Source organism: Felis catus, chromosome D1 (genome assembly GCF_018350175.1).
Source record: "Felis catus isolate Fca126 chromosome D1, F.catus_Fca126_mat1.0, whole genome shotgun sequence".
NCBI lineage: Eukaryota > Metazoa > Chordata > Mammalia > Carnivora > Felidae > Felis > Felis catus.
Genome location: NC_058377.1, coordinates 16,259,272 through 16,284,292, shown reverse-complemented (window position 1 = coordinate 16,284,292; position 25,021 = coordinate 16,259,272). Strand labels below are relative to the sequence as shown.

The following is a 25,021-nucleotide window of genomic DNA, read 5'->3' as shown; positions in this document are numbered from 1 at the left end:
CATGCGAAGTGATTGTATCTGTTTTGCCTGAATGTGTTACAGGGGTGGATGTTGTGGCTGAGTGGGGAGTGTTTCCACTCTCTAGGATTATAAAGCAAAAGGCATATACCTCTGCCATCATGGTACTGCTTGCTGTCTTCATTGGACATTCTCAGTGGGCGCCGGGAAGACTGCCTGAGGTCACACAGATCACATCCTTCTGTGGAGCATAGGCTGCAGTTATAGTGGAAGTCTTGGGGCCCCTCCCAGCCGGCCAGACTTTGGGCTAGAGAATGTCCATTTGAGAGGCAATTACTAACTTGCTATCAGACGTTAATTCAGACCTCCTCTCTTAAAGGACGGAAGATAATCTTAAAACCTGACATGCCCGTAACATCTTGGGTGGTGTTGGAAACATGAGGTAAGAGGGAGGGCGGTGCCCAGCAGGATTCCGTAAGGCCATGGAAGTGGTTCAGGCAGGAGCGTGCTGCTAGGGGAATGTAAGGTTAACTCCATGTGCTCGAGAGCAGATAGATGCCCTTCTCCCAGAACCGACTCTGGAACCACCTGAGGAGCTCTGGATTTTTTTTTTAAGTTTATTTATTTATTTTGAGAGAAAGCACGTGTGCATGCAAGTGGGGGAGGGGCAGAGAGAGAGAGAGAGAGAGAGAGAGAGAGAGAGAGAGAGAGAATCCCAAGCAGGCTCCACGCTGTCAATGCAGAGCCTGATGCGAGGCTCTCGATCTTACAGACCACGAGATCATGACGTGAGCCGAAATCAAGAGTTGGATGCTTAACCGCCTGCCACCCAGGTGCCCCGAGGGGCTCTGGATACTATTGCCACTGGGAAAGTGCCCTATAAACAGCTCTTGATTGACCAACAGAGAGCTGCTTGGTTCGTGGACAGTCGTTCCGAGGTGAACAAACCGCAGCAAAAGGCTGCCGTTCTGACCAGAGACGACAAAACCAGATGAGCTTGGTGGGCTGAACTGCATGCTGTCTGCCACTGTGTTTGGGCCTTTACCTGTGCTTAGTCAGTGACCCCCGTCCTGGTCGCATGGTCAGGCAGAAAGGCAATGGGAACGTGGTCTGTAGAAACAGTGCCCTGTGTGGCACGGTCCTACGGAAGTCACTATGGGAATTTGCGGGGTTCCCGGAGGTAGAACCCGCCGATGCCCATCAGAAAACCCCCTTCCTATGGGGCGCCCGGGTGGCTCAGTCGGTTAAGGGTCCGACTTCAGCTCAGGCCATAATCTCACGGCTTGCAAGTTTGAGCCCCTCATCAGGCTCTGTGCTGACAGCTCGGAGCCTGGAGCCTGCTTCGGATTCCGTGCCTCCCTCTCTCTCTGCCCCTCTCCTGCTCGTGCTCTGTCTCTGTCTTTCAAAAATGAATAAAAATGTCAAGGGATAAAAAAAAAACCTCCCTTCCTAGACTGGAAAGTGACTAGAGCCAGCAAGCAGGTGTCCCAGGGCGTTCCCATGAGGTGGCCATTTGGGTTCACGGACCGATGGGACGTCGGGAGTTTGCAGCGATGCAGAGGTGGGCCAAATCTAGATACCTTGCACTCGCACCCCCTGAGGCACAAAATGCCGATAAGAGCTGTTCTGTCAACCAGAGAGACGGGCTCCACGTGGCTGCGGGGCAGGTTCCCTGGAGGGAAGGACACCCATGGAGCTGGCCAGTGAGACTGATGCTGGCAGACCCGGCACGATCAGACAGTGACCCTGAACTGGGTGTAGCTGTAAATGCTCAAAATACTGTAAAAGGACCAGAACAGAAGAGACTGCAGCAGTTTGGACCACGGAGTTACATTTTTTCAGACAGGGAACACACTTTCATCCTCCGAGTGATGGTCTGATAGAGAGCTGGGATGGACAGTTGCAACGTCGGTTGTCGGAAACGGGGAGACAGACAGGAAGGGCCGGCCGACACGGCTTCACAAGTGTGTGCTCAACACTCACCGTGAGGGGTTCCCGGGAGGGTGGCTACCAGCCGGACTGCTCTGCTTTTCGGGGGACTCTAGGGAAGAGGGGTGCAGAGGAGGCTGGTATGCCCATGCGATTCTTCCATAGGAGGGAGACGATGGTATGACGACGCTTTTTTCTTTCTTCCCCACATTTCTTCATCCTTCTTTTCTCCACCCGATGCAGAGGTCCCAGGACCAAGAGAGCAGCTCCCACGTGTCCGAAGTAGGGATGATTCCCAAGCAAGAAAATGTAACTATACCCTTCAACTGGTATGTCCTAATTTCTAAGGGCCTGATGGGGGGTGTTGTGCCTTCCCATGTGGCTAAATGGGGGTCGTCTCTGAATGCGGCTGTATTCGGGAACAGGGTAGGAATGGCCCAGCCAAAGCGCACCTGTGCGGCACCTGTGCGTGGGAGAGGACTGCGGGGAGGCACTTGCTGCACTAACGTTGCTGCCTGCAACCTGGCCCAGCACAGCAGCTGAACGTAGTGTCCTTTCCAAAGGTTGAAAAGTTTGGATATAAATGGAGAGAAGGAGAAACAGTAGCCGCAGGTAAAGAAATGAGTGAGTGGATTGATAATAATGCAATGAAGGAAATCCACTATTACATTACCACTTTAATTTTTTTATTTATTTTGAGAGAGAGAAAGCCCTTTTTGGCGGGGTGGGGGGTGGGGGGAGAGAGAGGGAGAGACAGAATCCCTAGCAGGCTCTGCGCTGCCAGCACAGAACCCGATGCAGGACTCGAACTCACGAACCGCGAGATCATGACCTGAGCCAAAGCCAAAATCAAGTTGGGCACTGAACTGACTGAGCCACCCAGGCGCCCCTACGTTAACACTTTAAAAGAGGCTCAGAGCAAGAAGTGATGCTGTTCTCAGTTCAAAAGGGTGAATGTGGGGCACCTGGGTGGCTCAGTCGGTTGGGCATCTGACTTTGGCTCAGGTCATGATCTCGCAGTTCGTGGGGTTTGAGCCCCACACAGGGCTCTGTGCTGACAGCTCAGAGCCTGGAGCCTGCTTCGGATTCTGTCTCCCTCTCTCTCTGCCCCTCCCCTGCTCACGCTCTGTCTCTGTCTCTCAAAAATAAACATTTTAAAAATTAAAAAAATTTTTTTAAAAAGGGTGAATGTACATATTGCTGAAATCACTCCTGCCCTGGAACCTGACAAGATCAAACGGAAGCCTGCAAACCTGAGTGGCCTCGCCAGGAAACATTTTGGCCGTAAGATATGATGGAGTAGACTAATTATTCATGACTATATGAGACTTGAGTAGTATGCCAACATCTTCGACCTTCTTTTCAGCTTATATCTACCATAGTACGATATGATGAGACACTAACGTTGTTGGTTAGATTATAATATTAATCTTGATGGTCAAATGTATTGGGAAGTTGAGTTAAAAGCCTCCTATCCCTACCCTAGCTCTAAATGTTAGGTATATTCGTGCTGATACTATTGCCTTATCTATTACATAAATGCTGCACCAAATGTAGATGCTCAAACAGGTAGGAATATTTTGCTAAAACGGACCCTTTGCCAAAGATCAGAGGGTAGTCTGCTGTATAACAAAGAACGTGGCAGTCCTTCGACCCATTTTCCTGCAATGTAACCTCTGAGCTCTTGGAATTTCCCAAGTGATGGGAGAGTCTTGGGCATTCGGGTGGGCTCTGATAGTTTACATTAATGAGGTGACTCATGGTGAGCCCTTAGATGGTCATACTGAGATGTCTCAGGATGGGGGCAGACTGTGCCAGAAAGACTGACCATATGATTAGAGGGTTGGAACTTTGGGTCATGTGATATCAGCCCAACCTCTGGGGAGGAGAAGGTGGCCGGGGATTGAGTTCAATCGCATGGCCAGTGATTCAGTCAATCATGCCCATGTGGTGGAAACCTAATAAAAACCCTGGACACCAAGGCTCAATGGAGTATCCTATTTGGTGAACACACTGAAGCGCCAGGAGGGTGATAAATCCTGATTCCACAGGGAGAGGACACAGAAGCTCCATGTTGAGGACCCTCCCTATATGTCTTGTGAAAGTGAACTGAGCGAGGGCAGTTTTATTAGAGACTCTGCTCTTAAGCATCCAGAGTCTGCACTAACTCGAGATGGTCAGCATCAGAAGTTAAATCTGTCCACCACCCCTCTGCCCCTCGGCCTGGGCTTTCTTATAGCATAATTGTCATATTTGGGCAGCTGCATTTATTTATTTATATTTTTTAATGTTTATTATTTTTGAGACAGCATGAGTGAGGAGGGGCAGAAGGAGAGGGAGACAGAATCCAAAGCAGGCTCCAGGCTCTGAGCTGTCAGCACAGAGCCCAATGTGGGGCTTGACCCGTGAACCACAAGGTCATGACCTAAGCCAAAGTCAGACACTTAACCTACTGAGCCACCCAGGCATCCTCCAGCATCTGCGTTTAGTATAGCAATTATGTAACAGGTATAGCAGTATATCGGCATGAGTGTGCCTAACCTTTGGAGGAGTCAGTGCAGACTAGGGGCAGACTGAAAGAAACAACTATTTTAACAACCAGCCTATAACACCTTTACATACGTTTTTGTATATTTGTACTGATTTGATTACTCATTTCCTTCCTTGATCTGCCACGATTTGTATCTTAGGTAAACTTGTGCAGAACTACTTAGCATAGAAATTAGCTCAATCCAGTTCTTCCTCAGGCCAGGCATTTCCCACTGGTCTCGCATTCTGAGGAGGCTTTAACTCAATGTCCCAACATACTCGGTCATCAGTATCAGTGTGATCATGTGGCTAATTTACATAAGGTGGTTGAATCGTACCGATGATACCAGTATTATACCATATCCTGGTACGGTCACAGTACAATTTGGTTTCATTACAGAACAAATCTGGAAGAGTTACAGAGGTATTCTCTGTTCCTTCTCATTGGACTCAAACCTTATACCAGATATTATTATGGACAGGCATCATTACAAATAGCCATGATTTTATTATTTATTATAACAAATTATTATCTGTTATTTCTGGGTTCCAAGTCCATTGGAGGCAAAGCCAGTCACCCTGTCTCTGTTCATAGGCATCTCAGGACAGGACCCGCCTCCTTCCTATGGGAGGACCTGGGTGGTATTCAGAATAGTTCCTATCCCTGATGGTTGTACTACAGGGTATGTCTTCTTCCGATCTATTCTTGGAGCAAGGGCAGTCATAGTGCATCGAGTGTCCAGAGAACGAGGTTGTCAGGCCTCTAAATTCCCAGAGACGTGGCCCTTGAGCCTCAGTAGCTACAATGGAAGGCCACTGGTGCATGTGTACATTGGGTCCCATCAGCATTAAAATAGTCCAGAGGCCCTGTTGGGTGAGGGTACAGGCCCTTTCCCAGTGCTGGATCCTGGCATCATCCAGCATTATGTGTTGCGTTGCCCTGACCCATTTCACTAAAGCCTCATCATCTACCTGGTCTGACTCCCATCCTTCGCTTCCCTCCTGGAAGAGAGAACTCCTTCTCATCTGCTTATTCTAGTTAATAAGTATTTCTCCTCTGCCTCTCCTCATTAAAAGCAAATTCAGTTTGTTCAACAGTGGGGGACCTATATCCCCCAAAGCTCTTTTATGCCTCATGGTCCAAAGTTGTTTAATCTACCGTGCATGTTGTTGCCATTAGATACTAAAAGCCTGAGTGCAGCTCAGATACGGTGGGTTAGATAAGTGGTCACGCCTAGATGCAATTTATTTTGAGTATGCCATAAGGCCTCCCATAGCCTTTCTCATCCCTGATGGGGCTATTCCCCAGGGGAATTTAGACACACTGTATGATGCCTACTGCTTTAATCCCACAAGAAACCCATTTATTCTCTCCTGTTTAATAGCTTTCTGTTCACAAAAACAAGGGTGATCTGCATTTGTGCTTATAGCACACTGCACGTGCTACTCTGTTTTGTCCATTGACATCAGGGGCCTTTCCAAGTATTTGATTATCAAGGTTTATGTTACACAGCAATTAATCTGCCAAGAGTTGTAAACCACAGTCTAAAGGCCCAGTGGGGAGTTGTTCTGGGAAATTCCTCCCCAACTGATATCCTTCGTAGTAAGTGTAATCTAAAAACTTGAAGTCAGAAGATGTTAGCACGTCACTAGAGTTCCCTTCAGTCATCAGAAGCCCAGCTCATTATCGTATCCTAAAACCAGAATGCCTCCCAGAGAGATTCCAGTCATGTCTGCAGGCTTCCATTCAACTTCATCGGGTTCCAAAGGCAGAGTGGTCATGGCACACTCATGGCCTCACCCTCCCAGGCATCTGATACAACTGTGCTAAGGACAGTGTTAACCTCTTGCTCTCTCTAGGCACTAATGTCATGCTAGATTTCCCATTTTTATTGAATATCCATTTACTCACCTCTCTGCCCTCATCTGCCATGTCTCCATCTTTCCAGTTGTCTTCTTATCCATTTTATTACCCTTTTGATTGAAGTGTTTAGTCCATTGACATTTAGAATGAGTACTGAAGTATATGAATTTATTGCCATCATGTTGCCTATAGAGTTGGAGATTCTGGTGGATCTTCTCTGGTCCTTTCTAGTCTTTGTTGCTTTTGGTCTTTTTTTTTTTCTTTGTCTTTTCTCCCCTCAGAGAGTCACCCTTAAAGTTTCGTGCAGGGCTGGTTTAGTGGTCATGAACTTCTTTAGTTTTTGTCTGGGGAAACTTTTTATCTCTCCTCCTATTTTGAATGACACCCTTGCTGGATAAAGAATTCTTGGTTGCATGTTTTTCTGATTCAGCACGTTGAATATATCCTGCCTCTCCTTTCTGGCCTGCCAAGTTTCTGTGCATAGGTCTGCTGCAAACCTGATCTGTCTTCCCTTGTAGGTTAAGGACCCTTCTTCCCTTGCTGCTTTCATGATTCTTTTCTTGCCTGAGTATTTCGTGAATTTGACTATGATATGCCTTGTTGATGGTTGATTTTTGTTGAATCTAATGGGAGTTCTCTGTGCTTCCTGGATTTTGATGTCTGTGTCTTTCCCCAGGTTAGGAAAGTTTTCCACTATGATTTGCTCACATAAACTTTCTGCCCCTTTTTCTCTCTCATCTTCTGGGACTCCTGTGATTCGGATGTTATCCCTTTTTAATGAGTCACTGAGTTCTCTAAGTCTTATATCGTACTCTTTTGCCTTAGTTTCCCTCTTTTTTTTTCTGCTTCATTGTTCTCCAGAAGTTTGTCCTCTATGTCACTGATTTGCTGCCCTCCTTCATCCATCCTTGCCACCCTGGCATCCATTTGAGATTGCATCTCAGTTATAGCATTTTAAATTTCATCCTGACTAGATTTTACTTATTTTATCTCTACAGAAAGGGAGTCTATGCTTTTTTTCAACCCCAGCTAGTACTCTTATTATTGTGATTCTAAATTCTGGTTCAGACATCTTGTTTGTATCTGTGTTGATTAAGTCCCTGGCTGTCATTTACCTTCTTTCCATTTGTCATTAATTTTCACTAAACTTTTCAACCTTTGAAGAGACATTAGGTTTGGCCACTGTACTTATCCAGATTGCCAACAGCAATACCAGTCTTGCTAGTGCCTTCCCTAGTTTCCTCCCATCTGTTCAGGATAGAGTTACAAGGCCCAGAATGGGTGGCTATTCCCACCACTAGAGAGTATAGCTGCATTCATTGTTAGCCCCCAGTTAGCCAGATGAGCTATGGGCACAAGTCGCCCCACCAGGCCCTTGGGAATTCTGACATAAAGATTTGAAAAGATGGACACCTGGGTGGCTCAGTTGGTTAAGCGTCCAACTCTTGATTTCAGCTCAGGTCGTGATACCACGAACCGTGAGTTCAAGCCCTGCATCAGGCTTTGTGCTGACAACTCGGGCCTGCTTGGAATTCTCTGTCTCCCTCACTCTCTGTCCCTCTCCTCTCTGCTCAAAATAAAGAAATAAACGTTTAAAAAAAAAGATTTGAAAAGATAGCTACAGTTTCTTGCTCAGGGATCATTCATGCTTCTGGCACCGCATGGCAATCTGGTCCACTGTGTAGGCAAAAGGTAAGTTGAGATGGTGTGGGAAAGAACTGTATAGTCCCACCAGCAACCTCTCACCCATCCCCCAGAAAACCAGAGGAATATATCCAGTGGGGACCCTCCTCTGGCCCTCATCCCATGCTGAGTGTGAGCACACACTTGTGAAGCTATGTAAGCCAGCCCCTCATGCTTTTATTTCTCTCCATTTTAATTTTTAATGTTTTAGTCATTTTTGAGAGAGACAGTATGAGAGGGAAAGGGAGACACAGAAACCGAAGAAGGCTCCAGGCTCTGAGCTGTCAGCACAGATCCCGATGTGGGGCTCAAACTCATAAACTGTGAGTCATGACCTGAGCTAAAGTCAGATGCTTATCCAACTGAGCCACCCAGGTGCCCCGATTTCTCCCTGTTTTATTATTTTTTTTAAGTTTTTAATGTTTATTTTTGAAGGAGAGAGACAACGTGAGCGGGAGAGGGACAGAGAGAGAGGGAGACACAGAATCCAAAGCAGGCTCCAGGATCTGAGCTATCCGCACAGAGCCCGACATGGGGCTTGAACTCAAAATCTGTGAGATCATGACCTGAGTGAAGTCAGTCGCCCAACCGACTGAGCAACCCAGGCACCTCTTCCCATTTTAAACAAGAAAAGTTTCATTGGCCTGTTCCGATTCTGTACGGAGCCACCACTCCGAAGGTGATAAGCCACATGATGTGTCCATTTGACATGATCTCTCGGTCCATTGTTGGGACTGTGTGCCGACCAAATTGGCACAGTATCTTCTGTTCCGATGTAGTATTTTAAGCATATTCCTCTATAATCAGGTCTGTAAAGCCTACTTTATCATGCCCCTTGAATTTCCAGAGTGATTTCCCGAGGGTTATGCCCCATACGGGCATCCCCTCGATGAGTCCAGTTTTTCCCTGCCTGTGAGTCAGTAAAAACCCCAACCTAGGGACTTTTTGCACTCACTTCTTCCATCACTGCAAGGGAAACAGCATGCAGTTCAGCCCACTGAGCTGATTCGTTCTTTCATGCTTCAAAGATTTCCATCAGTTGGTCGGAGTGCATTGGCCTTCCAAACAAGATACTGTCTGTCTGCTTTGGAGCTGCCATCGGTAACCAAGCAGCTCTTTGTTGGTCACAGAGAGCTGTCCACAGGGCACCTCCCCGTGGCTCCTCAGTGCTTCCCATGGTCCTGCGGGAAAGGAGGTGACTTGCCCACGAAGCCCCACATAGCACATCCCTGCATAAAACGTTTCCATTGTATTGAGGAGCCCTTTGGGGGCACTGCCACTTTTTTTTTTTTTAATATTTATTTATTTAGAGAGAGAGTAAGCCAGGAAGGGGCAGAGAGAGAGAGGCAGAGATTGAATCCCAAGCAGACTCTATGCTATCAACACAGAGCCCATGTGGGGCTTGAACTCACAAATCGTGAAGTCACAGGGTGCCTGGGTGGCTCATCGGTTAAGCGTCCGACTCCTCATTTTGGGTCAGGTCGTGATCTCACTCTGTCTCTCAAAATAAACAAACTTTAAAAAAAATCATGAGCCACCAGGGCACCCATGGGCACTGCCTTCTTTATCAGAGTGTTTCTCTGACAGGACATTAGAGCTACTTCAGGCCTTAGGAATGTCTTCCATCCTTCAGTCAGAGAGCTGATTTCCACAAACACTCAAAAGCAGGCCCGTAGTTGTCTTCCAAGGGGCATACATCCTGCCCCACACCTGCAGGTTTTCTGGTCCAAGGTCTCAGCAATTGCCACTGGGTGTAACTTACGGGATTTGGCCTTAAGCCCTTTTGATCCCTTTCACACAGGCCCCGCTGTACAGAGAATCCATCCAGCCCATTCTGTCGAGTCACTGATGACAGTGGTAGTCTCCTTGTTCCCGCTGGGTATTCCGCACTGTTCCAAATGACCACCCGGTGTGGGCTTGGGTACCTGTTTACATCCTGTACTGCAGAGTGTCCTCATTCTCTCAGCCTGGTTTGTCACCACCACCCGCACACGCCTACCACACATGCACACACACGTGCATAGGTGCGTACACACACAGCCCTGGTCCAGTCCAGGGAACATGCCCACACTCCAGCCTTTTCTCTCCCCTCCCGGGGGTGGCCTGACCTGCTCCCCTCCCCAACACTCCCGGCAGCCGGATTTACTGCTACAGGGAGCTCCTGCACCAGGTTCAGATGGCGAAGCTCTACCAGGACGACAAGCAGTTTGTGGACATGCCACTGTCCTCGACCCCAGGTAAGGCGACTGGGGGCCCCACCTTCTGAACCTTCTGTACGAAAGATAGTGGGACGCAGGGCCGGGCAGGGAGGGGCTCCTGGGCGCCAGCTGATCCCTCCTGGCCACCCGCACCCCAGACCGAGTTCTGCAGCACTTCCGGGAGCTGGCCGCCCGCCACAACCACAGCATTCCCACGCCACTGCTTCGCGCCTTCATCCAGGAACGCTTCCAGGCCGCGGGGCGGGAGCTGCAGCCCTGGACCCCCAAGGACTGGAAGGACAGGTACAGCCTGGACAGAAAACAAGAGAGGGCCCTTCAGAGAGGGCTGTCTCCCTGAGCCCTGAGGGTTCGGTTGGTGTTCTTCCAGCCCCCGGTTCCTGCAGAAGATCTCGGACCCCAAGCTGCGAATCTGGGGGGAGCAGCTGCACCAGCTCTGGAAGAAACTGGGAAAGAAGGTGTGACTGCCCTGGGTGTTGGCAGGGGGTACCGAGCTGGGAGACGGTTTCGCGGGCTTGGGGCTCACCTTGCCTGTAGAGCACAGAGAGGGAGACATTTCCTAAAAGTCTGTACCCTATCCACTGGGTCCTTGAAAAGAGTTCTCTAGAAGGAATTCCTGGAGGGGTAGAAGGGAACATCTACTTCTAACTTCTCACCTCCTCACCATCCTCACCCCAGGCAAATTCAGCCTGTCCTGTCACCTCCAGGCTGCCCAACTGGGCTCTCCCTTCCCTGATCTCCTCGGGCCAGGCCTCGGCTCAGGAATATTTGCCACTGCTGATTGTGGCCTGTGGTCAGCACTGTCTGTTATGTACTTTCTCTCCTTTGTCTGAGGCTCAGAGAGGGCAGAGGTTTGCCCAAGGCTGCACAGCATCTGTCCTCCCAGCCGGCCCCCGGGGCCCTGGCACCCGCTGGCACAGAGTGGTGCTCCAGGACCCTTCCCCACCCAGCCCCACAGGAGCAAACCCAGCTCTGTTCCACGACGCCCCTCAAAATAACTGACAGCCCACCGCTCTCCCACTGAAACCACACTCACTGGGACAGAACCAGGAGGCCATGAACTGAGAAAGTACCTGAAGGAGGCAGCCATCTCTACTCTGGTCCTACAGTTGCTCTCCCGAGGCCACGTTCATGTACGCCTGTCTCATTGGGACAGCAGTTTGGGGTTTCCTTTCTCCTTACAAAGAACACTGCCAGTTACTTCACCAGCAAAAAGGGGTTCGTTTAGGAATAGCCGAGAACGGCCATCTGGGCTGAGTAAAGCACAGGAAAACCGTGGGCAAGTCAGCAGAACGCAGAACAGGAACGCTGCCTTGTGGAGGAAGGGGGGCATTGGGAAGGCTGCTGCGAACAACGAGCCCTTTGCGGTAAACTGGGGCGTTCTGAGTACGGTGGCTTTTCATTGGCTGAGTTGTGACAGCCTCTCATTGGCTGGGCTGTTGCTGGGGAGGAAGAAACCTACCCCTTCAGCTGGGAGAGGAAGGCAGCATCCACTTGCTAGTTGGGATCTGCACTTGACAAAGAGTCAGGGCAGGAGGGCTTCACCTGCCAGCCTCCCGGAGGTTGTGAATGAGGTTTCCTTTCATTCATTTTCACACTCCACGCCTGGGCCAGAGGATGCGGGCCCTGAGTCTCTGGGCCTGGCTTGGTGGTGGCCCCAGAGACGAGGCCAGGGGGGTGGAGGACGTGGTCCCCCTGGCCGGTCCTGATAATGGCCATTGTTTGGTGAGCACCTGCCAGGGCCGGGCTGGGTTAGCCAGGACTCCAGAGGCCCCCACGTGGGGCCGAGCAGACCAGGCTCCCGCAGCTCAGGCCTTGACCTCAGCCGTACCCGGCTGACCAGCAGCAGAGCCAGAACTCGTGCTCTGGCTCCCTGGCTCCAAAGCCGCAGCTGCCAGGGCCCCCCCCCCCCCAACCGCCCGGCCTGTTCCGGACTCCACACCGTGGGGGTCCTGGGCTCCCTGTGCCCTCTCTCCTGACTGCAGGTGAAGCCAGAGGTCCTCAGCCACCCGGAGCAGTTCTCTCTGCTCTACTCAGAACACCCCTTCGTTGTGTCTGGTGGGCGCTTTGTCGAATTCTACTACTGGTGAGCGGCCGGGGCTTTAGGGCGGGAGTGGGGGAGCCCGGGGCCGGCGGGCTGTCCTGAGCAGGGTAGGGCACCCTGACTGGCCTGGGTGTGCAGGGCAGGGGGTGGCGGGGTGGGGGCGGGAGGGTGGGTGCCTGAACTGCCCCTTTCCCCAGGGACTCCTACTGGGTGATGGAGGGGCTGCTCCTCTCTGAGATGCCCGAGACCGTGAAGGGCATGCTGCAGAACTTCCTGGACCTGGTGCGACTATAAGAGGGGATGGGCTTGGCGCTGGATTGGCCTTGGCCTTGGCCGCTGGGCAGATGCCCCTCAGCAGGTCTCCTTCTCGGCAGCTATGGACATGTCCCCAACGGGGCCCGCGTGTACTCCCTGCAGCGGAGCCAGTCCCCCCTGCTGACTCTCATGATGCACTCCTACGTGCTCACACCAACGATACCGCCTTCCTGAGGTGGGCACCCCGGCCCCCTGCTGCCCTGTAGGCCCCCGTCCCTGAGACCTCCCTGGGCGGGACTGAGGGGGCGTGCCTGGGCTAAGGCGGTATTTGGCTCCACCCCAGGGACAACATCGAGACCCTAGCTTTGGAATTGGACTTCTGGACTGAGCACAGGAACGTCTCTGTGAGCTCGGGGGGGAAGAGCTTCATCCTGAGTCACTATTCTGTCCCTTATGGGGGACCCAGGTAAAGAGCTGCCCTGTCAGCCTCTCAGTCTCTCATCATTCACTCTGGTTTGAGGGCCAGTGACTTAGCCCCACGTCTCCGATGGTGATACTAAAAGCCCAGGACAATGCAGGGCTGTCGAAAGACAAGCCAAGGGCAGCTGAGGCAACATGGCTCAGCCTCCAGCTTGGGCTTGGAGCTTCCTGGTGCCAGGACGCTCGCTTTCCTCCTCCAGGCCCGAGTCTTACAGCAAAGACGGGGAGGTCAGGCATCTGGGTGGGGCTGGGACCCTGATGTTGTGTGTCAGGCCCCGGTCCCCGGTCTGCTGCTGCCTCGTCATCACAGGGGACCAGGAAGCTCTGTGGGCTGAGCTCAAGGCTGGGGCCGAGTCTGGCTGGGACTTCTCCTCGCGTTGGCTCGTCAAAGGCCCGAACCCCAACTTGCTGAGCAGTATCCGGACCAGCAAACTCGTGCCTGTTGATCTCAATGCCTTCCTGTGCCAGGCAGAGGAGCTGATGAGCGACTTCTACTCCAGACCGGGTGAGCTCGCCAGCAGGAGGAGAGGGAGAACGGTGCTCAGCCGGCCTTGGTCCTGCCTCAGCCTTGGCCATGGAGCTGGAAGTAGGACTGTGGGTGAAGGGTCCGTACCCCGCCCCTGGTGCTGCTAGAGCAAGAGTACAAATGGAGCCCACTCTCCACTCACGGTCCCTTTCTCACCAGGAGGGAGTTATAGGTTCCCTGAGGGCACCTCAGTCCACACATTCAAACTCCCTCCATTCCCTTTGTCCAGCCAGAGCTAGGGGAATACACACGGCCAGTGCCCTCCTAGGAGGGACTTGGCAACAGGCCAGTGCAAGTCCTGAGAGCTATACAAGGCCTTCTGCTCAGGAAATTCCAGGTCCTAGAGGCCTGAAATGTGGCCCCAGGTATGCATGTCCCCTTGGTGCTCAGGATTTCTAGCCCTTGGGAAGGACAACAGGAGGAGGCCAAAGTAGATCTCTTGAAGGCACGGGACCCAGGTTGCTCAGTCTAAAGACAGTGTCACCCCAGGGTACGATCTCCAAGCCACAAAATACAGAAATATGCGGGAACAGCTCTTGGCTGCCATGAAAGCCATTCTGTGGAATGAGGAGAACGGTGCCTGGTTTGACTATGACCTTGAGAACAGAAGGAAAAACCTCGAGTTTTACCCATCCAACCTTAGTCCTCTCTGGTCTGGCTGTTTCTCTGACCCGGGAGTCGTGGACAAGGCTCTGAAATATCTGGAGGTGAGGGGGCCGGGGGCAGCAGGGCGGGCTGGTATACTGGGGGCAGAACCACCTGCTGTCTCCCTGACTCTGAGCTAGTGACCTCCACTCCCTCCTGCTCCACCCCTGTGCCTGAGCCTGCAGGTCCCGCCGGAGCCACCAGGGGGCGGCAGTGAGCCAAGAAGAGAAAGTCCAGGAAGGGGACCATCTGGCCTTAGGAGGGCCCGGCCCCTTGGCTCCTCATCCAGTCCCCACCCACAGTCCGAGAAATGTCTGGAACCTTCTAGGACAGCCAGATCTTGACCTACCAGTACGGGATCCCGACCTCTCTCCAGAAGACAGGCCAGCAGTGGGACTTCCCCAATGCCTGGGCCCCCTTGCAGGACCTGGTCATCAGAGGTAGGGAGGCAGCAGTGGGGCACATCCCAGGGCCTGCCCCCCTTGCATCTAGAGGGTCAGCCCCCTGGTACTGGGGAGGCGTGAACAGAGGATGTGAGGGCTTTCTCTGGCTCTTCTGTTCTCATGGCTTCTCCCTCAGCAGACATTTGTGTCTGCCCCCACCTGTCCAGGGAACCAGCCCTCCTTTCTCTCTCCAAACCCAGGCCCTGGGGAAAGAGCATGTTGGCTTTTCACGTGGTTTCAAGATGGAGGTCTTGAGGCTCGGGCCTCTTTCCCTCCTTGAGGAGAGTTAAGGTTCAGGCCTATGCTCCCTCTGGGTTGGGGACTCAGGTGGCTCAGGGTCCTGCCTGGGGGAGCGGGGTGGGGTCTAGGTCTGGCCAAGTGTCCTTCACCTCACTCCCAGGAAGTGGCTTTCCAGCTGGCTCAGAATTGGATCCGAACCAACTTTGAGGTCTACTCCAGAAAGTCAGCCATGTATGAGAAGGTGAGCTGCTCCTGAGCCCTGACCCTCCTGGGCCTCCTCCCCATGGGGAGATGGGGGAATTGCCAGGCTTTGCAAAGCCCGGGGACAGTGGTGACACCTAGTGGCCATTCTTGGGCACTGCAGGCCAGGGCAGCTTCTCCCAAAGGGGCTCCCGTTTCTGGCTTTCCCTAGAGGGCTGAGGTGAGGGGGCGCGGGGGTGGGGTGGGTAGTGCCTGACCTTAGAGCCTGTCCTTTTGTTCCCAGTATGACATCAGCAACGGTGGTCAGCCAGGTGTGGAGGGGAGTATGAAGTTCAGGTGAGTGGGCCCACATCCCATAGGAACTACGGGGCTCTGCTGTCCCCACAACTGGCCATGACCTCCGCTGTCTGGGCCTGTTTCCTCCTGTGGATGCGGGTCCACAGGGAGGAGGCTGCCTGGAGCTCCTTTGTCCTCCTGGGGTTAGGCAGTTCTAGAGCCCCTGGGTGGAGATCTCATACCCCCTAAAATAGGGCTTGAGGGCCTTCCCCAGAGATCCTGCCCCACTAGCCATTCCTCTCTCCAGAGGGCTTTGGCTGGACCAGTGGAGTGGTCCTGATGCTCCTGGACCGCTACGACGACCGACTGAGCTCGGGGACCCAGACCGCTTTCCTGGTGCCGCAGTGCCTCACAACTGCCCTTCTGCTCAGCCTCCTGCCACGTCTGCCTCATTAAATGTCTGCGTGAGTCCCCACCTTTTCTTGCCTCTGGAGACCCCATACCCCACCCCGAGCCAGTCCTTGGAGTGGTCAGGATAGGGACCTGGAAGTCATGGGCTGTGTGCCCTTCTCCCTCCTGGAACCCCAGTAAGGAGGAAATCCTATTTTGCGGGGAACACCTAGCCCCATATCCCATACAACCTGGCTTCCCAAACACATACTCCAAATGCTTTATTGTTCTGTTGAGATGCTTACAAATACTGAAAATCGCCCAGCCCAGGCCGGGCAACCATGGCCCAGTGTTGGGCAGAGGAGCAGGGTTGTGGGCTTAGTGTTAAGGCGTGAAGGGCTGAGGCCAGACAGCGGGGGGCCTGGTCCTCTGCTCTCCATTTCTGTCATCCTTCTGAGGCGGAAGGGAGGGCAGCCAGCCCCCAGGGTCCTCCCCCTCGGCTCCTGCTCAGGTTTCCCCCAGCGGGTGTCTGAGCTGCCCTCCATCCCTGTTAGAAACCCAGCCAGTTCTGTAGAACCCAGTCTAGCTGCCTCTCCCATCTGCTTCCTTCCTCCAGTCTCTGGATGTCCAAGCTTCGTCCCTTCTGGCTCTAAGCAAGGCACGAGTGCAAGGGAGAGGTCTGGACTAGGGGGCGGCCGGCTATGCACCAGGGCCTGGAGACATAGGGGGCAGGGAGAGGGTGCTTGGTCCCTTCCCCCGGCATGAGATGCACATGGTCCTGGGCTGGAGAGGTCGCAGTACGTACCCTTGTACCCTCGGATGGGCCCATGGCTGCAGCATGGGCGGAGCCACGGCAACGAGTGTATGACCATGGCGATGAAGCAGTCACTGTGGAGATCGTGGTTGGGGGTCTGCAAAAAGGGGATGAGGTTAGGACCTCAAGGATGGCACTGGAGGTCTCTGGCCCTTGAACAAAGACAGGGGAGTACAGGGTAGAGCGGGGTTGGAGAAGTACACCGCCTGAGCTGTTACCCCACTCTTGATGTGGTTCTCCTCAGCCCCCAAGGCCCCCGGCAAAGGGGGCTGAGGCAAGAAGGGATCTTTGGCAGATTCTGGTACCATAATTTGTCCTTTTGCAAAAGAGAACACAGGCTGGGGAGTGCAGGTGCCAGGTCAGAGCTTGAGGCCCCCTCTTGTGACGGCTCCTCAGGCCTGGGGCCGGGCCCTCCAAGGTTACTGCAGATTCTGGGCTCCCGGGAGCCTCCCCACTTTTCATCTGCTGGCTTGTTCTTCAGGGGGCCTGAGCCCAGAAATTCACAGGATGAGCTCCTTACACCGTAGAACAGTACAAAGTCACCTACAACAGCCCCAGGCACGCTCCGCCCTTCCGGGCCTCTGGGGGGGCACTCCTGTGTGGCCCGGTGTGCACCTCTGTCTCCAGGGCGGAGCAGCAGGTGGGCTGGCCCGAGGGTCCAGGAGGTCCACACCGGTCAGTTCATGAATTGAGTGTAGCCCTCAGCTCCGGTCACGATGACATCCATCCAGATGCGCATGGCCTCTGCAGATGGGGCCACCATGTAGTAGAGCCGGTCATGGGTCTTCACACAGAAGGTGAGGGCTGGGTTCGGGCTCTGCTCAGGGAGAGAAGAAGGTCTAAGCCAGGGCTCTCACCTCTGACCCCCCCATCTGCCCTTTCCCCTCCCCGTCTCCAGGACACCCTAGAGCTCAAGATGGAGTCTGAAACAGGCCCCAAACCTAGTGCCCATCAGTCCAGCGGGCCCCCGCTGGAGACGGTCCCCTCCTCACACCCGGACCATCCTTGGGCCCTGGCAGGGCCGTACCCTGCCTCGTGGGGGCACTGTTCCTCAGCGAGCCCGGGGGCACAAAAGTGTCACAGGAATCGGACACAAAGGGCCCTTCCCGTGAGGACCAGAGTCTCCTCTCAGCACAAGAGGGGCCGATGGAAAAAGCTGCAGGTAGGATGCTGGGCCGCAGAGGAGGGGAGGTCAGGGCTGAGGTGGGCACCCGAGGCTTGGGGGGAGGGAGGCTGATTACAAGAAGGCAGACAGCCCAGGCCTCGGACACATCCCCTCTATCAGTCCCCCCAGCCAGAACCCTCCCGGAGAACCCCTTCCTCCCTTTAGCCATCCTTTCTGTGGTGCCCACCCCTCCCCCCACAGGGACACAGCCTGCTGTCATCTCAAGAGAGGGGGCCGCAAGCCGCCCCCCGCTGCTCCTCCCTCAGGCCTGGGGAAGGGGGGCGGAGGGGAGAGTAAAGGGTCAGGGACAAGTAGGGGACAGGGGGCATTAATGTGGAGTAGTTTTGGTTACACGTAGGTGGGGGAGGGGTACCTCAGTCACCACAGTGAAGCTGAAAAACCTCTTCTGGGAAGGGGAGAGGGAGAGAGGAAGAGAAAGTTTACAAAGAGACCAAGCCATGGGTCCAAGTCTCTGGAGGACGCAGGCTGGAGGCCGTCGTCCCACAACGCCGCGGGGCCCGCCCTCACCTTGGCCGCACTGCGCAGGTGGTCATAGTAGACCTCCTCGATGGCCTGGAAGTAGATGACCCCCTTCAGCTTCGTCTCATGCTTGTCTGCAAAGGAAATAAGGCCGGGCTGAGGGGGCCTGTCGTCCCTCAGGTGACGTGCTGCTGAAGGAGCACCCCTGCCCCCAGTCTGAGAAATGGGGTGATTCCCGGGACTCCAGAACAGAGGCCAACATGGAGCCCCGAAGATCTGGTCAGTGCTCAGCCTTGCTCAGAATTAGAGAACGCAAATTAGAACTCCACTGAGATACCACTTCTCACCTACCAGAATGGCAAAAACATGCCAAAAATAAACAGCACCCCTTAGGTGGGGCTCTGGAGAAACAGGGGAGGTGGTCCAATAAGTGACAGGTAAGTCCTACCAGGATTAGGTGTTTGCCCTTCGAGCCGATGATTGCACGTACGGACATTTATTTTACAAGTAACAAATTTACAAGCGTATTCACCCCAACAGTATTGGTAGTCATGAAATACTGCAAACAACGCAAGTGTCCCCGAGTAGAGATTGGTTAATAAATTATAGTTTAGCACGTGAGGGGATACTACACCGCTCTTAAATGATTCAGAAATCTCTGCTATATGGTTTCAGAAATACAGCTTAACTTAAAATGTATCAGATGTAGATCTATCTCACACAGATCTGATACGTTAGCAGTAAAACAAGGACTGCATTGTATGCCCCCTTTTGTGTAAGAAAACGAGTAACAGTCTATGTTTGCATTTGCTTTTGTTCTAAAACTCTACAAGGATACACAAGAGATTTATAATAAAAACAGTTATCTGGAGTAAGCAGAGGCATAAGTCCCAATCTAAAGCTTTTCGGGCGTTTTGATATCAGAACTCTATGAATGCACTGGCCTATTTGCCTCTAATATTAAAAAACAGAAAGACGCGTAGCACCTAGAGGCAGGGGTGACAGGAAGAAGGTGGGCAAGCTAACAGCAGAGGGGACCGTTCCAGTGGGGAGGGAGGGGAACTGCCAAGGGAAAGCCCAGGGCCTGGGCCATCTTGTCTTGTGGCAAACTGCTCGGGCACCACAACCGAAAGGTCACACAGTCACTAAACTCAGTGACAGCCGATGGCCTGCACCTTGCTCTGCACCCTTCCCCCACCCCTGTGTCATTTCCGGCCTGAGTCCTCCATCCGGGAGCACTGCTGTAGCCTCCTCGATGTGCCCCAGCCCCATCCTCTGCCCCTTCAACTCCTCTCCCCTAAGGACAAGGGAGCCATCTTCCTAAAGCAAACCTAATCCTGCTGCCTCAACCCGCGAGCCTCCCAGCCAGTTCCCTCCCCGGGAACCTGCCGCCATCTTGGCTTGGCAAAGGGTACTTAGAGGCCGGTGCCAACACGCCCCTCTGGTCTTATCTCACATCCTTCCCCTGCACCAACGCGTTCTATCTGGCCAGGTGGAGCTGCTGACCAGTCCCTTAAGAGTATGCTCTGCATACACTGGAACGGTCTCCAGCCCATTCCCTTGGCAAATTCCTAAATGGTCTTCCAGACCTATTGCGAGTGTCACCTCTGTGGTGTCTGGCTGCACTCTCCTGTGTTCCCACAGCATGGATGTTCCTCTACAGAACTTACCATGCTAAATCTGAGCCCTTCTTTACCCGTCCGTAGGTCTACCTCCTCCAACACCAACAGCTATGTGCCTAGCACACAGCAGGTGCTCAGTGCTAAAGGAGCCCTAGGCGCTGGGATCACCAGCAATCACAGATCCTTCTCTTAGGAATCTACAATCCAGTGGGGAGGAAAGCACAGGCATACAGGCGTTCATTAGCTATGTGACCTTGACAGCACGGCTGGGGACACCGAGAGAGCATCTACGCGTTGTAAGCGGTCATGAGCACTAAGTGAGAGAACACGTTCGGAGGGTTCAGCACAGCGACTGGGACACAACATGTGGCAGCTGCGATCGTTACGCCCCTGGGCTGCTGGGCCCAGCTCCACCCGACGCTTCCTCTTGGGACAGGGACGCAGCCCCACCCTGGCCCCCAGGCCCGGCCACCCCTCCAGCAGCACCTCTCCCTTCACTGGAAATACTAACAGCTCCTGCCTCTGTTTCCTAACCACCCACGTTTCCTCCTCGTGTGCAGTGGCTCCCACCCCTGTACACAGCTCCGGTCTCTGAGTGGAAGGGCCTCTGAGCCCACATTATTCTCGGCCTTTCTGTAGCATCCCTCGGCCCCGGCGACACGACGCTCCCTGGATGCAAACGTCTGCTCCTTGGGCTGGCTTCCCTCCCTGTTTCCACCTCTCATCTGAAAGTCGTCTACCTTCGTTCCACAGACATTAAGGAAGGTCACAGAGGCCAAGGGCCAGCCCAGCACCTGGCATGTGGCTTCCTGCCCCTCGTCCCTTTGCCCGTCCCTCTGCTTCCTCCTTCCCCAGGGCATGGACTTTCATCTCCCTCTGAGGTCCAGCTGCCCACGCTCAGGCTTAGCTCTGCTTCTTAGCAGCTGTGAGACCCTAGGGAATTTACTTACTTAACCTCTTGGAGCCCATGTTCCTCATCTGTAAGATGGGTATGAAACAGTGCTTCCCTCACAAGACTATGACGAAAAGTAGACGAGACGAGGCACGCAGAATGCTTAGCACGGCAGCCGGCTCAGGCGAGTGCTCGGTGAGTATGACCTGCTATCACTATTACTCCAATCGATTCAACTCCAACCCTGACCTTTCTCCTCAACCTAGATGTCCCAGGGGCACTTCAACCTCAACAGGCCTAAAATGGAGCTCTTCTCCCCGGGGCCGGTTTCTCTCAAATCCCCACGAAGTCCCTTCCCTGACACGTGTGCCTCTGCCCGCACACCCAGGGCCCCAGGCAATCAGGGAAGGCTTCTTGGAGGGGGTGGAACTCAGGGAGCAGGTTAGAGGGGATGCAGGCACTCCAGGCCTGGATGTCCCTGGCACCAGACATTTAAGCCCTGACCTTTCAGGCTCCGAGCAGGATTGCTCTTCCTGGCTGGGGGCGGGGTGGCTGGACTGGCCGAGCAGCCCCGCTAATGACTTGCGGACAGACCCCAGCTGGGGCATTTAATGCCAGTGCAAGGCGCAGTTAAGCTTCTCTTTACCTTCCACCACGGTGGCCAGCAGTGCTCTAAAAATGCATGCTCTCCAACAAAGGGGGCGGTGACGCAGAGGGCCGCAGAGCCCCCACCGACGCGCCACGTACACGGATGCGTATCGGGTAAGAACGACCTTTGTGGTTCTGAGCCACTGGGGTCTCGGGACTGGCTGTCCCCGCGGCATGCCCTGGCCTCTGCTGACCAGCGTGCGACACGGCATCCTGCGCTCGAAGTGGGAACTGTCCAGAGAGAGGGAGGGGATTCTAGGGACCGGCAACCGAGCCGGAGGCCGGGCGGAGGAAGCCGTGGGAGGAGGCGCCTGTGAGCCCTCCAGGAATCCACAGGACTGCACACACGCACAGCGTCTGGGGTCCCCTGCAGCATTCCCATTGTGCACCGCTTTACTCCGTTCAGTATCTGCCTCCCTGACAGCAAGCTCCGAGGGGCAGAGTTGTGGCCACCCTGCTTGTCAGCAAGGACCAGGACAGTGCCCGGAACTTAGGATGCGCTCGGTTGTGTTGCCAAATACACGAAGGTGGACCGTGCTCTGGACGCTGTCAGGGAGGGGACAAGTGCTCAGCTCAAGCCCCTGGCCCCCGGCTTGTAAGCCTGGCCTCCTTCCGGAAGCGTCCAGGCTCTGAGACAGTCTCACAGGAACTTACCCACATAATAGGAAAGGGTGCGCTTGAGCCGGTCGAAGACAAACCAGCGCTTCTTCCACGACTTAATCTTGCCCCCCATCTTGACCAAGTAGCCGCGGCAGACCTGGTGAGAAGCGGGAGTGAGGAGGGACCCGAATGCGCAGTCCCTAAACCTTCCTTCCCCGAGCAGCAACAGAAAGGCCATCCCCTCTGCCTGTATTTTGGGGGGCTGTCCCCAACATCTCTTTAAGCCAGCACACCAGATCCCGGGACAGAGACCTCTGGTGTTAGGGCAGGAACTAGGGCCACTATCCAAGGGCCCGGGAAATGCCCAGAGCGGGGGGTCCTCCCCCCAGCACCCTGGGGCCCCGCATGCCTCGTACCTTGCTGCTGAGCACCACGTGCAGGCAGGTATCGACGCCGTGGCCCGACGACTCAATGTGGGTCTTCAGATCAAAGTCCTCCTTCCGGATTGGCAGGTAGCGAGTCAGGGGTCGTGCCTGGGAGCAGAAGGCAGGCTCAGCAGAGTCTCTCTCTTCCCCCACTGTTCCCTTGTCAAGGTCTCTTGGCTTCAGTCCTGAACCCCCACCAATGCCAACCCTCCCTCCCACCCCCAGGGAAGTCACTCTGGTTTCACAGGGCTTGTGGCAAAAGCAGAGACCTAGCAGGCCCGCACTGCCGCAACCTAGGCCTGGGCAACTGTTGAGTGGCTCCGTGCCTCAGTTTCCCCACCCAGGACCAAGATACAACCTTTCCTGTCTTGTCCCTGCCCCTCATCTCCTTCCTGGGCTGAACGAAATAAGGCAAGAGGCCAGATGTGAACATGCTCTGGAAAGCAAAGCCCAGTAGGAAATCCGGCCTCTGACCTCCTATTGGACCTTGTTTGGATCACATGCCCTCTCTGGACCTCAGTTTCCTTATCAGTATTTTTTTTTTAATTTTTAAATGTTTATTTATTTTTGAGAAACAGAGAGTGTGGGTGGGGGAGGAGCAGAGAGAGAGGGAGACACAGAATCTGAAGCAGGCTCCAGGCTCTGAGCTGTCAGCACAGAGCCCAACACGGGGCTCGAACTCGTGAACCATGAGATCATGACCTGAGCTGAAGTCAGACACTTAACCGACTGAGCCCCCCAGGCGCCCCAGTGTTTATTTCAGAGAGAGAACGAGAGAGCATGTGTGAGCAGGAAAGGGGAAGAGAGAGGGGGGACAGAGGATCCCTAGCAGGCTCTGTGCTGACAGCAGTGAGCCCCATGCAGGACTCGAACTCACAAATCGTGAGATCATGACCTGAGCCAAAGTCAGACGCTTAATTGACTGAGCCACCCAGGCACCCCCCCCGATCGTTTCTTAATTCCCAAGCCCAATCCAGGTGGCCTGCCCCCTAGAGTTTATGCTGTTGCTTCCCAGGACCAGGGAGCTGTGGTCACTGGTCCCTGTCGGGGTAAATCCCACAGGACCAGACACGCAGGGGTGTTGGGGGACTAGAAGACCCAGTGGGAAGGAACAGCCTGTGTGAGTCCCATGGGCTCTCACAGGGGGGGCCAGGATTTGGGACCAGAGACACAGGCAGACCTCCCCACACAACCTAACTTCTTCTACCTTCAACTCTTCTGCTCAAATCTTCTGCATAAGGCAACAGCCACGGAGGGGCCACGGAGAAACGAGTACAAGTCTCTCTTGGAGATGTAAACCAAGAGTCAGAGTGACATCATCTGCCCACGGGGGTGGGGTGGGGGTGGGGAGGGGGCCGGGGGGGCGGAGCTTCGAGTCTGGTGGAGTGAGGACCAGGACAGCCACAAGACACACGCACACCCAGGTGTCCGGTCCTTGGGGCCGAATGAGTCCCAAGTAGAATTCTGCCTGGTGCTGAGCCAACACAACCTTTTCTGGAGGAGAGTAGTTTTCACACCCCAGGGTACCCCCACCCCTCCACAGCCCCGCCCAGCACACCCCAGCACCCACTTACCTGGGAGAACTGTTTCTCCCGCATCTTGACCTCCTTCTCCACCAGCTGCTGCCTCCTGGCGCTCTCGCTCTGCAGCCTCCGTTCCACCTGCTCCCGCCGCCTCCGCTCCTCCTCCAGGGCCTGCCTCCGGAGCTCCAACTCCCGCTCCTGCCCCCAAAGCCAGCAGTCAGTGCCCACGGCTGCCTTCTCCCTCCCCTTCTCCAGGTGCCCCTCCTCAGGCTGGGGCAGAGCTGCAGGAGGCGCCCACCTCAGAGAGCAGGCTGGCACGAGGAGGCATCAGCCCCAAAACCCACTTTCTCCAAGCACCTTGCTCGTAAGGGGCAAATGCTTTAAACTGAGACCAGGCTGGCTTCAAATCCTGGCTCTGTCACCGGTCTGAGCTCTGTGACCCTGACAAAATCATTTAAACCCCCTAAGCCTCAGCCGCCTCGCCTGTAAAATGGGGCCAAGAGTGCCCACCTTCGGGGATTATAGTGAAAAGTAATGAGGTCGTGTATGTAAATGCCCATCACTGATTCCAGCTTGAAGGAAGCACTGACTAAATAAGTAAACGTGGCTCTCACAATTTTTACTTCAATCCCTAAGACACCGACAATCTAAGCAACTGGGTTTTTGTGATACTGAATACATTCAGTAATCCTTCCCTAGTCCCTGAGGCCCTTTGAAGTCAAATTACAAACATTTGTAGTTGAACTTCAAATTTTACGGAGAAAAAAAGGGCACGTACAGAAGCCATTATTAGAAGATTTTAAAAGCCATTAAAACAAGTCATCAAACACAAAGCGTGTCAGAGATGCCCCATGTCCTCATCAACACAAACAACTTCCGTGCCATTGGCTCCTGCTTGCCGTTTCTTCCCAGGTCAGAATTTAGCAGGGTCTCCTTGCTCTCCGTTTGCCAAGAGCTGCCTGTAAATCTGGCCCCCGCGGATGGAAGGCTGAGAGGCCGTCCTTTCTGGCTGGTCTAGCTGCTGACCCCTGCCCCCTGCACCCCACTCTCATCCTGAGACACGAAGAGCACCCCAAGAGTGGAGACAGAACAGGCCCTTCACTCGCCCTCCTCCCCAGGCACCGACTCCTCAGCCTGGCTGGGCCCTGGGGACAAACCAGGATCCTGACCTCG

General features: G+C 54.0%; 2 protein-coding genes across 20 annotated transcripts in view; one reads left to right on the top strand and one right to left on the bottom strand.

Moving 5' to 3' along the window:
* Positions 1–2,273: 2,273 nt before the first annotated feature.
* TREH (trehalase) lies at positions 2,274–19,013 on the top strand. The gene is given in 19 exon segments (XM_045039068.1): positions 2,274–2,313; positions 3,120–3,171; positions 10,100–10,200; positions 10,320–10,464; positions 10,550–10,637; positions 12,165–12,265; positions 12,421–12,509; positions 12,594–12,683; positions 12,686–12,713; positions 12,822–12,944; positions 13,159–13,463; positions 13,974–14,191; positions 14,458–14,569; positions 14,941–15,053; positions 15,297–15,326; positions 15,457–15,481; positions 15,597–15,753; positions 17,392–17,655; positions 18,319–19,013. Coding segments are annotated over 17 exon segments (1,809 nt in total). The 3' UTR covers positions 15,746–15,753; positions 17,392–17,655; positions 18,319–19,013.
* Positions 15,946–25,021, bottom strand: part of PHLDB1 (pleckstrin homology like domain family B member 1) — a 45,991-nt gene continuing 36,915 nt past the window's right edge. For 16 of the 19 annotated variants that reach the window (XM_019811367.3, XM_019811364.3, XM_045038382.1 and 13 more), the window contains 6 exons: positions 23,900–24,046; positions 22,317–22,433; positions 21,955–22,057; positions 18,187–18,272; positions 18,032–18,064; positions 15,946–17,310 (listed from right to left, as the gene is read on the bottom strand). In XM_019811367.3, the coding sequence (XP_019666926.3) occupies positions 17,170–17,310; positions 18,032–18,064; positions 18,187–18,272; positions 21,955–22,057; positions 22,317–22,433; positions 23,900–24,046 (627 nt within the window). In that variant the 3' untranslated portion in view covers positions 15,946–17,169. The remainder of the gene's footprint in view (positions 17,311–18,031; positions 18,065–18,186; positions 18,273–21,954; positions 22,058–22,316; positions 22,434–23,899; positions 24,047–25,021) is intronic. The other 3 variants (XM_023239162.2, XM_023239170.2, XM_023239172.2) reach the window with 1 other exon arrangement.